General features: G+C 41.9%; 1 protein-coding gene across 2 annotated transcripts in view; it reads left to right on the top strand.

Moving 5' to 3' along the window:
* PTPRB (protein tyrosine phosphatase receptor type B) overlaps nt 1–14,933 on the top strand; it is a 197,046-nt gene that overhangs the window by 101,107 nt on the left and 81,006 nt on the right. For both annotated transcript variants that reach the window (XM_089674108.1, XM_089674107.1), the window contains 4 exons: nt 1,526–1,789; nt 4,146–4,412; nt 8,362–8,622; nt 13,846–14,112. In XM_089674108.1, the coding sequence (XP_089530234.1) occupies nt 1,526–1,789; nt 4,146–4,412; nt 8,362–8,622; nt 13,846–14,112 (1,059 nt within the window). The remainder of the gene's footprint in view (nt 1–1,525; nt 1,790–4,145; nt 4,413–8,361; nt 8,623–13,845; nt 14,113–14,933) is intronic.

Below are 14,933 nucleotides of genomic sequence, written 5' to 3' on the forward strand. Positions count from 1 at the left end.
TGGCAACCGCTCCGGATGTTGGGGTAGCGGGAGGTTCCACAGACGGGGGACTCTGAGCAGGGGGAGTCTGAGGGGCTAATGTCTCCATACAGTCTTCCAGTCGGGCGCAGCGACTGTGGAAGTTCTGGAAGGCCTGGGTCAAAGTTGCCAGGTGCTGGCAAATATCCTCTAGGGACGCCGGTCCACCTCCTGGCTCTGTCATGGCCGCAAGGTACTGTTATGATCCGCCAGGCGGAGCCTTCCGGCTGCCAGCTGATAGACCAACCCAGAGCGTGGGGTCTAAGCCCGGGCTGTGCCTTCACCAGGGCCCCTGATGGTGGGGATGGACTTGAAACAGTCCCGGGCCAGGTCACGACCTCTGGGCGGGCCCACCAGCCGCTGGGAAGGCCTCCGGGGATGCGTGTAGGTACCGGGAGAGCCAGATATGAGGCGGATGACGGCCCCAGCAGGGTGGCACGGATAGTGGTTCCGTGGGGGGTAAGCGGGGTACCAAATCAGCGGGCAAGGAGTAGTCAGGTCACATGCAGGGTCAGCCAGGTAAATCAGTCCGTAGAATAGTCAGGATATCCGAGTCAAAACGCAGGAGCAGGCAGAGTAGTCAGGACAAGCCGGGTCAAACACAGGGGCAGGCAGAGTAGTCAGGACAAGCCGGGTCAAACACAGGGGCAGGCAGCGTAGTCAGGGTCGAAAACAGGGTCACAGAACAGGAGCAGGTATCCAGGATCACATAAGACCTTGCGGCAATGGGTGACAGTGCAGGGCATCTTTAAATAGTGCGCCCTGCACTGTCATTGGCTGGCTGGGACGCGCCCCCGGCTGTCATTGGACGCCTGAGGCGCGCCCTCGACTCTCTACTGCGCATGCGCGGCGTCCTGTCAGCCGCGGCTCGCCGCCAGTGCGCATGCGCGGGGGGACGGCGCCGTGATGCAGGATTCCGGCGCCGTGATCCCTGACACCTTGCTTATATCTACAGAACAACAAACACGTCTCCGCTGGGACTTTAAAATGTGTCGAAATGCGTTGGAAATCACGTACTGGAGACAGATCCATGACACAGTAAATTATATGTTGTTTTTTGGAACCTCACTCTTGTATATATGTGATGAAGATAGCCAATAGGCAATGCAGCATACATGTTATCTTTGGAAGATATACTGTGCAAATTGCTGTTATATTGAGAATGTAAATGTATTATAACAGTTTGCACACAACATTCAAATTGTACAAATGAGACCAAGAACTTTTCGGCTCTTAGCGAAGGATTTTTTATATGGGAATTCAATAAAACTTCATTTTAAGGAATTTTGATGATCAACATTGATTTTATACTTCAATTGTGGCTGCTGAAAAGTCCCAGGGGAGACATGTTTTTTGTTTCAACTAGCAACACTCTTTTTATTATGACAGTTTTACTTTATATTTCACTGTATACTATATGTATTCTATACTCGATGTGTTTAAGTTTTGGAATGTTGTTAACCTGACTTGACAAAATCATAAAGATTCTTTATGCTTCCCCTGTTAGCTCCCGCTCAGGTCTCTGATCTAACTGTGCAGAATGATGGAAGTTCTACCACATTGAAAGTTCGCTGGAGAGCACCTGAAGGCAAGCTGGATTCTTACAATGTCTCTTTGACGGAACAAGGTTCAGTAAAGCGCAGCAGGACTCTGAATGCTGCTTCTACAGAGGTCATCTTTAATGAGTTAACACCAGGACGTCTTTATCAGGTTAATGTCACATGTATTGCTGGGGAATTAAGCTCTGACAAGATGGCAATTGGAAGAACTGGTGAGTATTCTTTCCCTTGTGTGTCATTTTTGCTGTGGGCTATGTGTGACAACCGATGACTTTTTCCTCTACGCAGAGTATGATTGTGTCAGGCCCATTATTACATTTAAAATGTGTTTTTTTTTTCCTGGAACATCTCTTCTGGCTGCCAAAGTAATGTATACTCTATGTTAGATAAGATATAGCAGTTATTTTTACTCAAATGCTTACAAAAATATAATCAATTAGCATGCTGTTTCTTAGCTACTTTGCAACTTTGGCACGATATAATGTTTTTCACATATATGCAGCTAGCAACCAAATGTAACTTTTAACCACTTGCCCTCCAGAGGATTTACCTCCCTTCCTGACCAGGCCATTTTTTGCAATAAGGTGCTGCAGTACTTTAACTGACAATTGCGCGGTCATGCAATGCTGCACCCAAATGAAATTTATGTCCTTTTTTCCCCAAAAATACAGCTTTCTTTCGGTAGTATTTGATCACCTGTGCGTTTTTTATTTTTTTGCACTGTAAACAAAAAAAGACTGACAATTTTGAAAAAAAACAATATTTTTTACTTTTTGCTATAAAACATGTCCACTAAAAATTTTTCTAAAAATCTAATTTCTTCATAAATGTATGCTAAAATGTATTCTGCTAAAAAAAAAATCCCAATACATGTAAATTAAGTGGTTTATGTGAAAGTTATAGCGCCTACATACTATATATACTGGAATTTTTTTTCACTATACTAATAACAGCAGCGATCAGTGACTTATAGCGGGACTATGGGACTGCGGCGGGCATTCTGGCACTGGGTGGAAACTCACTAACTGCCACTGACATCCCAATGACACTAATACTGTGAACAGTGCTAATAAAAAGCACTGACACTGTACTGATGACACTGGGCAGGAAGGGGTTAACATCTGGGGCGATCAAAGGGTTCACTGTGTGATGTTTGCTGTTTTACGTTATGTTCTGTGTGTGTTTTACAAGGGAGACATGCTGCTGTGTATTTCTCTGCACAGCAGAGAAATACACAGCAGCATGTTATTGCTGGCAGGAGAGAGACCTGTGTTGTTTACACACAGGTTTCTCCCGTCAGTAATACTCAGTGATTGGAATTGGGAATCTCCGGCCGGGACCTGGGGATTGACATCCATAGCCACCAATGGCGGTGTGGGTAAGGTGGCGTGCACGTGCCCCCTACCCGAAAATGCAACTCATGTACATATACGTGATTTTGCACAGAACTGCCGCCCTGTAACAGTACTTCTGCTATAGGGCGGCAGGCAAGCAGTTGGTGCAAGGCAGAATGGTGTGTGGTAACCTATGAAAGCCTAGATTGCAAGTTCTAAGGAGCAGGGCCCTCCTATCCCTCTTGTATTGAACTGTATTGTTGCTGTATTGTCTCCCATTATATTGTAAAGCGCTGAGCAAACTGTTGGCACTATATAAATCCTGTATAATAATAATAATAATGAAAGCAAGAGACCAGCTTTCCCATATGTGTAATTACTGTAAGTGAACTTGAATGAGTATCAACCTCTTGCAATCCCCTGTACAGCAGAGCTCAGGTTGGAGGAGAGTGAAGCAACACGAAGGGCCAACCATGTGTGCTGCAGTGGTCATATACTAACAATAAAAACACCAATGTAAATGTTCCTTTACACTACAGAAAAATCAGGTCTCCTCCTCTGCTATACAATGCCATGCTGTGTTGCAGAGCTGTGTAAATTTCAGAACTGTGGTGTCAGAAATACAAATCATTTAGCAGCTAAAATAGATGTCATATATGTATTTTTTGTGCGTTTAGCTTTTGGAGTTCAGCTTTACATGACAGCTGCACAATAGTGAAAAGCTTCTAATCACCGCTGTTTGTCTAGCCATGCTGGACAGTTATGCAGGCCAATGGGAGAAAATCTATCGTTCACCTTTAAGCCGGCCATAGATGGTTTGAATCTTGGCCGGCTTAAGTTTTTTAGTTACCTCCATTTTTAATTTTGTTTTAAAATAACTTGGTTTAATGTGGAAAATCCCTTTAAGTCAGGGGTGGGCAACTGTGGCCCTCCAGCTGTTGTAGAACTACAAGTCCCATGAGGCATTGCAAAACTGACAGTTACAAGCATGACTCCCAAAGGCAGAGGCATGATGGGACTTGTAGTTCACCAACAGCTGGAGGACCACAGTTGCTCACCCCTGCTTTAAGTAATACCAGATAATAGAAATTTACAAGCTTGTGTACAAAACATATTAATTCATATTAAGCGTAGGGCAGGAATTGCGCTTTATGCCTCTGGGAGATTTCAGATTGAAAGTGTAAAGAATATTTTCATCATTGCTCATTCCACTTCTTTGCATTGTCTTTTCCAGTCCCAGAGAGAGTCTCAGTTTTAAAAGCCGCCAGTAATGGCATACGATCCCTGCGTGTAAGCTGGCTGCCCCCTGCTGGAGATTGGGAGAGATACTATGTGGTGCTCTACAACCAGAATGTGGTATTGCTCAACACAACCCTGGAAAAGCACTTGAAGGAATATATTATCCAGGACACAGCATTCATACCTGGAAGACAGTATGACATCATGGTTGTTGTGGAAAGTGGAGGTCTAACAAGTAAAGCTTACTGCAAAGGCAGAACAGGTCAGCCTTTTTTAATTACAATTAGGTATTTGATAGATATCAGCATTTTTAGTTGTATGCATTCATAAAGTAAGCTGGCCTTTTGTTCTACAACAAGAAAGAACAATCAGCATCCCAGCTGCTACAGTTTTCGCACTTTGCACATTGTACCGTGTATTAATAAAATATTGCAGTTGTAATGGGATTCCTTGAAGTACAGGTACACGTACCTGTCCACAGTCAGTGCGGCCAATTTTAAAGACGTGCTGAAGATGTCACCATTTATCAGATGATTGGCATGAGCATTTTTAATAGAAAAGGTTTAAGTTACGCAGTCTGTGGTCATTGGTCAGATGTTGATGACATTTCATGATAATTTTAGGGAACTTCGGGACTTTTTGCTGATGCTGAATATCTTAATATATACTTTATATACGTGGGTTTCAACACTCAGATGTCCCAATTGCACATATGTGCGTTAAACATAATGAAAAGGGAAAGCAAAGGTTAGTTTTTAGAAGCCATCTTATCATTATACAATCATCAGTAATTATTTTGAATATCCATATTCCTAACTCACAGTCTAAGCAAATAAGTGAACCATTTTGTGGTCTGACGTCTTCCCTTACAACTGCTTAGCTCCAGAAGCAATGCCTAAAGAATTACAAGCAAAGCATCCAAACACCATCCCTTGGTTCCACCCCCTACCCACCTCCCAGTATCACCCCTTTTAGAGAATACAGAACCAAGCATCAGTTTGTGGTGCCAAATAATTTGTATAGAATTTGTTAATGATAACAAGAAAAGTAGTCAAATAGATCCCCTGCAACAAGCAACAACAAACCCCCAGCAACAATAGATCCCCACAACAAAATACCCCATCCAGCAACAATAGATCCCCACAACAATATCCCCCCTCCACCAACAATAGATCCCATCTACAAAACAGCCCCCCCCCGCAACAATGGGCCACCACAACAAAATAGACCCCTGCAGCAATAATCAATAGACCTCTCCCACAACAGTAGATCTCTCCCAGCAACATAATACCCCCCAAAACAATAGATCCTCCAAAACAATAGAAATCCATCCAGCAACAATAGTTCTCCACAACAATAGACCCCCTCCACCAACAATAGATCCTATCTACAACAACAGCCCCCTCCCACATCAATGGGCCCCCACAACAAAATAGATCCCAGCAACAATCATCAATAGACCTCTCCCTCAACAGCAAATCTCTCCCAGCAATACTGGAATCCCCAGCAACATAAGAACCCCCCAAAACAATATATCCTCCAAAACAATCGATCTCATCCAGCAAGAATAGATCCCCACAACAATAGACCCCCTCCACCAACAATTTATCCTATCTACAACAACAGCCCCCCGCAACAATGGGCCCCCACAACAAAATAGACCTCAGGAGCAATCATCAATAGACCTCTCCCTAAACAGTAGATCTTTCCCAGCAGCAATTGAACTCCCAACAACAATAGATTCTCCAAAACAATAGACTCCACCCAGCAACAATAGATCCCCAGAACAATAGACACCCCTCCCGCAACATTAGATCCCATCTACAACAACAGCCCCCCTGCAACAATGACCCCTACAACAAAATACCACCACAGCAACCATATACCCCAGCAGCAACAACAGATCCCACACCAGCAATCATCAATGCATCTCTACCTCAACAGTAGATCTCTCCCAGCAACAGTTGAGCCCCCCGAAACATAAGACCCCCCTGGCAACAATAGATCTCCCACCAGCAAAAATAGACCTCCCCAGCAACAATAGACCCCATTCAAAAATAGATCCCCACCAGTGACAATAGATACCCCCAACAGCCAGCATCAATAGACACTCCAGTACACCCCATCACCCCTTGTCATTACATACATTCAGTACTGGAAGTACCAGAACTTCATTCCTCCACATTCTAGCTCAAAAAAAGCCCCGTTTTTTCTTCATCAGGCTAAATACATTTTCTGTAAGTAAAGAAATATTCCTATTGATCCTGCCAGAAACCCAGTATGCTTGTCACTTAACTTAAATCTAAAAAAAAAATTGTCTTCCCAGATACCTTCTGTAGATTACAACACAGCTTCTCCTATGTAGTGGAAAGGGGGAGGTGTTGGTAGTCCATATCAAGAGAGCACCATAGGATGACAGCGCTGCTTCTTCTTGATACAGTATAGTGAGCGAGCATTGTCAGCATAGGACAAGAAGTGTGTTACTGACAGGCTCACCAGGTGAAAATAAAAGGGGAAAAGATCAAAAACAAAAACTAAAGCAGCCATCACATAAAAGGACTAGAAAGCTGTAATATAAAACATTTTTAATTTTGGGGATTAGATACAGTGCAGCCTCCCTGACGGTATTCCCGAGTGTAGCTCGGGGTAAAGTTTCAGTACCACAAGCAGTAACCCTGAGCTACACTCGGGCTTACCATGCGGCGCTGCTCCGGGATCTCTTCTTCTCTTACCTTGTCCTGCGCTCCCAAGATGTCCCCCCTGCAGTGTCCCCTGTAATGTCCTCCGGCCGATGCTGGCATCTGTCTTCTGGGTTCCGTTCCCTGCAACGTCGGGGCATACGGGGGACGGAACTGGCGGGAAATTTAAAAATGTCAGAAAGTGACATTCACTAAATACACTAAAATCACATAGTAAAACATTACTGTATCAAACAATTTCACATACATTTGACCCTAATGCTTTGTTCTGTGCCCTGCCTGCATTTTTACTGTTCTTTCTGCCTGGAAACTGAAAAATGTTCATGGCGTCCAAAAAGTGTCCCTTTAGGTCAAAATCGGTTTTAGACCAGCTAGAGAACAGCGATAGTAAACTAAAACTACTTGCAGAATTGAGTGATAATGATTCGTGAGGAAATTCGTCATCAGACACTGAAAACGATTTTGCCACTTTGCTCAGTGATGTGCGAACTTGGCGCTATATTTCAAATTTCATTGTTTTTGGTTTGATTATATTATTGAATTCATTTTAGTATTATTATATTACTATTTTTTATGATTATTTATTAAATTATAATTTATGATTTCGTGTTTCAAATTTTATCATACCCGGGATGTTTACTAGACTCGTGTTCGGACAGATTTCAGTGAGTTATTCCTAAAAATTACAGGCCTACAATAAAAAAATACATATTTCCATGCAAAAAAATGTACCGCTTTGAGCACAGAAATATGGACATAATCAGACCTGTAGGGAGGTTAAGAACACCTGCTAGCTAGAACTAAGCACCCAAACTTTGTTTGTGGGTGCACTAATGGTAGAAAAGCTACTGATGCGCATCAGATTTCTGTCTATTATGACTTCATAGGTTTGTTCCTGACACAAGGACCTCTGCATATGCTCTGAACCAAGCTAGCTATTGCAAAAACTGTGATCTGAACATGACCGCACAGTTTTTGGATCTGGAGGTGCCAAGCCTTTAGACTACCATACAGAGGTTTCTGAATTTCACAAATAAAGCATTTTTGTCATATGTGATGCGTATTTTGTAGAGCCATTTGAATGCAAATTGCTTTGCATGCTCCTGTAGTGGAGAGATCAGCTGTGGAATATCAACACTTCTTTTGGCACCTACTATTTTAATCTCTGACTCTAGCAGCAATCTGCAGAGAATTAGGAGTTTTCATTACCTACTGCACCTGGATTCTGCAGGGAAATGTTATATTTATTCTTCATTACAGTTATAATGAATCATTCAAAATGGTTGAATCTAGAATAAATTTTTTTATTATGTTGTAAATTATTTTATCTACTTAGTGAATTGCTGCAGATCCAAGCCAGGGGTCCCATTAATACAAAGAAAACAAATTTCTCTCTCACTTTTATTTTTATCTATTTGGAATATTAATATCAAATGTGAGCAAGCAGTGCATACAAGTTAGTTTCCCAGTGTTTTCTTTTACTCATGTGGTTGTATTTTTTCTCTGTCATAGCTCCTCAGGCTGTCCTGCAACTAAGAGTTAAGCATGCCAACGAGTCCTCATTCACGGTGACTTGGCTGACGCCTCTCGCAGAGTGGGACAGTTATGTGGTTTCACTTGCAGACAGGGATCTTACACTCATCAACAAAGTTCTTGCCAAGGAAGCCAAGGAATTCACCTTTACCGATCTGGTACCTGGAAGAAAGTATACAGCCAAAGTTACTAGTATTAGTGGAGATCTCAATAACTGGACTTCTGTTGAAGGAAGGACTGGTGAGAATGCTTTTTGAACTTTTATTGATAAATAAAACCATTATAATGGAGTATAGTCATTTAGCTGGTGCCTTGTTATATTGTTAAAAGTGGCTGCCCTGTGAACAAAAAAAATGAATTGGGAAACCACAGCAAATAAATAAGTGTACAAGAGTACAGTGAGGTCCATCCTCTGAAAGGGAAGTATCTAGATCCCTGAACCCCCCAGAGTGCAGGGCACTTTAGTCCACCTGGCCAAAACCAGGACCTGGTATGAGAATATTGAAATAAAAACCACACGTGAAATCTATATGATGCTTTACAGTTTCAAGGAGAATGCTGGAGGAACCGAATAATGCATTACTGACATGCTGTTTTCACCTAGTGCTGGGATCAGCACTATAAAATATGATTGCATTTATTGTAGATGGCTTTTATGCTGATGTTTAGAATGAATGGTCTTGCTATGAATTCCTTTATACTCTCCTGATTTTATATGTATAGGGGATTGGTGAACTGATCCTTAGATGGTGACAAAGACCCATATAACATAAGGGGTTTAGGATTTGAACCTACTTGTGACTGGTGCTATTGACTGAAGTTTAAAATGTTGGGATATAAGGGCAATAAGACAGCCTGTCTTTGAACTACATGGTAATAACTATTCTATAGAAGAATCAAAGTTCCACCCTTTCAACCAAATGTTTTGCCATTGTGCTCCTATGATTTCATGGTGAGATTTGGGGATTTATCCAAACCATCATCACTCCTTGAAACTGTAGAGAATCATATAGAGTTCACATGTGGTCTTGACTTCAGTATTTTCATGAACACCCCACAGATTTTTCAAAGAAATACTCTGCACATTTTTTTTTGTGTGAGTGCACTACCTTACTGCTTCATTTGTTTTTTTTTTACATTCTTCATACATGCTACACTTAGACAGTGGTGCTTTCTCTATCTCCTCCCTTTCTTTTGTTGTTTCAAAGCCAGTCCTCCAAGTACTCTCCTGAAAAGAGACCCCCAGTTGGGAAGAGGATAAGATCAGTGAAGGCCACAGATCCCCCACCTATCTTCAGGGCAGGCCCCAATAAGACTGCACTCTCTGTTGCTATGAAGTGAAAAAACATATCGCATATGCAGTCCAAGTGCTCGTGCATAAACAGAAAAAAATAGTTAAAAAGTGCCAAATGGAGTACACATAGCAGGACTTATGGCCAGTATAGCAATTGCTCCAGGGTAGCCAGACCTTCCAAAATGCAGAGTGGAAGAAAATCAGTAGTGCCATGACCTACTGCCAGTGGGGTGTCAAGCTCAAAGTGTTTTTCTGGCACCCCTGTTTGCCACCGCAGAGGTACATCAATGGGAACTCCTAGACAAGTGTAGACCCGTCCCTACCAGAAGGCATTAGAACTTAGGGAGACTCCTGCCTACCACAAGGGACTACCCTGGAAAACCAGGCCAGACTCAACTTGGGAGGAAAGGATCCCTACCCAAGTACCCACCTACTACATAAGTGCAAGGGACAACAGTGTTCTTTTCCCAAAACATGAGGCACCCCTGGTCACCTCCCCAGGGGCACATCACTAAAAGCTCCTAGACAAGTACAGCCCCATCCCTACCAGAAGGCATTAACACTTAGGGAGACTCCTGCCTACAACCAGGGGCAACCCTGGAAAACCAGACCAGACTCAACTCGGGAGGAAATGATCCCTACCCAAGCACCCACCTACTACATAAGTGCAAGATACAACAGTGTTCAGTTTCCAAAACCTGAAAAGAACAGATACCACATATGATCTTAGCCTAAGGGATGGGAGACAAAAATAGATTTTTAGAGCACTCATCCTAAAGCACTCACCCAAATCTGAATGGCACATGAACTGGTTTCAGGATGGCAGCTAGATCACACTGTTGGGGTACCCCAGGGAGATACCAATAAATGTTCCTGTATTAAAATAGATTAGAACTCAGTGGATTGAATCAGGGGAGCCAATCATCTGTCTGGCCAGCAAAGTGTTTTCTTCATTAATCACTCTTCTCCATAGGAGACTGACATAAATATTGAAAGAACGGTATCTTAATTTCCACAGTGGGCCACCAGCTACAGTTTTCAACACATATACATACAAACTTGCAAAGCAGACCAATTAAAAGGAAGGGTGGGATGGAAAACTCCAGGGAATTTGCTTAAGGGAAACAGGAAGGAAAAGGCTGATAACATTAATGTATGAACATACACTCCTTCTTTAGCGTGATACCAAATAGGGCTACAAAGCAAATTGTTACCATGTAATGATATTGTAGGATTACATAAAGATAAAAAATGTCACTTAGATCAATCTGCACAAAAGCATATTTTTAGATCCCAGTGGTAGAACTGTTTGCCGTAATACAAGATGTTATACTTTATGCAGCAGGTAGAGCTGATCTCCTAAAACACCCAGAATAACTTGATGCAAGTGCCAGCCTTGCTTTAAAGTGACACTAAATGATATATTTATTCTTCAAAAATAAAATATACAGATCCACTACTTAATGGAAATGTGTAACTGTCCTTCATGGCTTCCAAATCTCTCCTTTGTCCCATTGTTTGAACAAGCAGTTCATGTTAGTTGGGGCCATGTGCACTGCATTATGCATGCTACAAATCCCATAGGCCATAGTCCTTAGTCCATCTCAGCAGCATGCAGTAGGACCATGGAGAACAAACATACACTATATTGCCAAAAGTATTGGAACACCCCTCCAAATCATTGGATTCAGGTGTTTTAATCACTGCCATGGCCACAGGTGTATAAAATCAAGCACCTAGGCATGCAGACTGCTTCTACAAACATTTGTGAAAGAATGGGTCACTCTCAGGAGCTCAGTGGATTCAAGCGTGGTACGGTAATAGGTTGCCACCTGTGCCACCATAAATCCATCTGTGAAATTTCCTTGCTACTAAATATTCCATGGTCAAATGCTAGTGGCATTATAACAAAGTGGAAGGAACTGGTAACAACAGCAACTCAGCCACAAAGTGGTAGGCCACATAGAATGACAGAAGTCACAAACTGTCTGCAGAGTCAACAGCTAAAGATCTCCAAACTTCGTGTGGCCTTCAGATTAGCACAACAACAGTGCATAGGGAGCTTCATGGAATGGGGTTCCATGGTAGAGCAGCTGCATGCAAGCTTTACATTAGCAAGTTCAATGCAAAGCATCAGATGCAGTGGTGTAAAGCACGCCGCCACTGGACTCTAGAGCAGTGGAAATGTGTTCTCTTGAGTGACAAATTACACTTCTTTGTCTGGCAATCCAATGGATGTGTCTGAGTTTGGCAATTACCAGGAAAACGGTACTTGCCTGATTGCATTGTGCCATGTGTAAAGTTTGGTGGAGGGAGGATTATGGTGTAGGGTTGTTCTTCAAGGGGTGGGCTTGGCCCATTAGTTCCAGTGAAGGAAACTCTTAAGAAGTCAGCATACCAAGACATTTCATTCTTCCAACTTTATGGGGATGGCTCCTTCCTATTCCAACATGACTGTGCACCAGTGCACAAAGCAAGATCCATAAAGACATGGATGAGCAAGTTTGGGTGGAGGAACTTGACTGACCTGCACAGAGTCCTGACATCAACAGGTCACAGCAGGAAAGAAAGGTATTTGAAAATTTGGATGAGACTGATAGCAATAGTAGGTACCATTCTGAGTTAAGAACACATACATTTCTTTTTTTTAACCCAGAGTTTAGTGTCACTTTAACAGCATTGCTCAGTGTCAGTGAGGCATGTTAGGGCTGTGTTCATTGTTTACAGCTATTACATACAGGGAAGGGGGTCTAAAGTTTTTTTTTATTTCTTTCACATTTGTAGTATTGTAAGATGGGTTTTTCTTTTCATGCAATGGGTATTTGATGTTCCTAAACGTTATTTGTGTTATATTAAGAGGTAAAAAGTGGCAAAAAGTGCTTGCTGAAGTTTTTCTTTATATACAACTATCAGCCATAACAATATGACCAATAACTGGTAAAGTGGACGGCACTGATTATATTGTTACAGTGGCACCTGAAGGTGGTAGGGATATAATAGGCAGCAAGTGAACATGTTGTCCCTGGAGTTGATGTGTTGAAAGAAAAAATGGGCAAACATAAAGATTTGAGCGAATTTGACTAGGGCCAAATTGTAATGGTTGGATGACTGGGTCAGAACATCTCCAAAATTGCAGCTCTTTTAGCATGTTTCCAGTCTGCAATTGCCAGGACCTACCAAAAGTGGTTCAAGTAAGAAAAACCGGTGAACTGCTGACAGCGCCATGGGCAGCCAAGGCCCATTGATGTGTGTGGGGAGCAAAGGCTGGCTCATGTAGTCTGATGCAAAAGAAAAGCTCAAGTTGCTGAAAAGGTTAATACTGGTTATGATAGAAAGGTGTGAGAACACACAGTGCATTGCAGTTTGTTGCGTATGGGGCTACTTAGCCACAGACCAGACAGGGTGCCCATGCTGACCTGTGTCCAAATCCAAAAGAGCCTACAAGGGGCACACGATCTTCAGAACTTGACCATAGAGCAATGGAAGCAGGTGGCCTGGTCTAAAGAATTGAAGAATGGTTTGAGGAATGGAACAATGAGTTTAAGATGTTGACCTGGCCTGTAGGATATCCTGCAAAAACAAGTCCGATCCATGGCAGCCCCACCTCACAAGCTTCAGGATCTATTGACAGCTTGGTACCAGATACCACAGCATATCTTCAGAAGTCTAGTGGAGTCCATGCTTTGATGGGTTATGGCGGGTAATTATAATGTTATAGCTGATCGGTGTACAAGGTAGCTATAGATAGTAAGTGCAGATGGATACACCAGCCCAATTATCTGACAACCCTCAGTTATCTGCTTTTTTTTACCAAGCCCCTAAACGTGGATGTTAACTTGGGACATCTATATTGGTGGCTTATCAGGATGAAAGAATTAGATGTCAGGTAAAGTTTTCAAGCTTCCCCAATTGTCCAATGTTTTTTCATCTGGATGGCAGCTGTTTTTTTAAAGCCAGATCAGAAGATTGTTGTATAATGTCTGAGCACATTTACTCTTTAACCACTGAAAAACGGGCCAGTGTACAAGAGCTTGTATTAGGTGATAAGGATTTAGTACAGTGATATCAGAGAAGTAAAAAATAAAAATTAAAAATGATCGTATTTTTCATCATAGAATTGAAAAGATTGCTTTGAGAATATATTACTAGAACAGTTATTTCCTATACAGTTCCTTCCCAGGTTAATCATTTAAATTTAACAAATCTGGGGACATCTACCAGCCTGTATACTGAATGGACTAGAGGTCGAGGAGACGTGGACTCTTTTCAGGTCCTACTGATACATGAAAATATTGTCATAAAGAATGAGAGTGTATCCAGTGACACCAGTAAATATCAGTTCCATTCCTTGAAGCCAGGAGGCTTATACTCCGTGGTGGTGACAACTGTGAGTGGAGGAATGTCATCAAGACAGGCCTTAGCAGAGGGCAGAACAGGTAAGACAATGGCATAACATTTTGCTGCATGTAAAAGTTCATTGATCATCTGTCATATGGCAAGCTGTAAAAAACAACTAATATCAGCTATTCTTATGCTGCAAAAAAGTATTTACTTCTTTTTTTTTGGAATAGCATAGTTTTGAAAATGATCCATTTTAAGTTAGATAATTCTGTATCTAGATACCGTATCTGTATAGTCTGTGGTTTTGAAATATTACAGAATTATACTGTGGAAACTGTGCAAATACACACTGCTGCCTGAAAATATACATGGTAAGCAAGTGTGGATTGAAAAAAGAACAAACAATTTCTGCAAGGATCTTTAGGGAGGAGAGAGGATACAGATCAAGTGAAAAAGCTATGCACAGGAAATTAGACCTAAGTCAAGAATGGATGTTTAATTACACAAGATCAGCAGGTTTGTGGGGTTCATAGTTATGTGAACCTAATCAAGCAGTTTCCTTCCCATAAGTGATTATGTCCTGTACTTAAGGAACATAACTAAATATTTTAAAACAATGGACAGGACAAGTAGCGGCAAAACACTTTGGCAACAAGTGATAACATGCATTCTCACTCACAATCATGGTTGTAGGAAGTTTCTTCAATGACCAGAAGAGGGCAAAGGAGATTTTTTAAACACAAACTGTATTAGAGATCAACGAATTTATTCTTACATTTGATTATAGGATTTAAAAGAATCCTACCCTGGGAATATCAGAAAAAAATCAGTTCAGTTTTGAAAGTGTAAGTTGCCTGGCTGCCATGCTGATCCTCTTGCTTTAAGCCACTGAATTAGAACAAATATACATGTGAAG

This window comes from Staurois parvus, unplaced genomic scaffold (genome assembly GCF_062004578.1).
Source record: "Staurois parvus isolate SC_StPar_1 unplaced genomic scaffold, SC_StPar_1.0 ptg000147l, whole genome shotgun sequence".
NCBI classification, from domain to species: Eukaryota; Metazoa; Chordata; class Amphibia; order Anura; family Ranidae; genus Staurois; species Staurois parvus.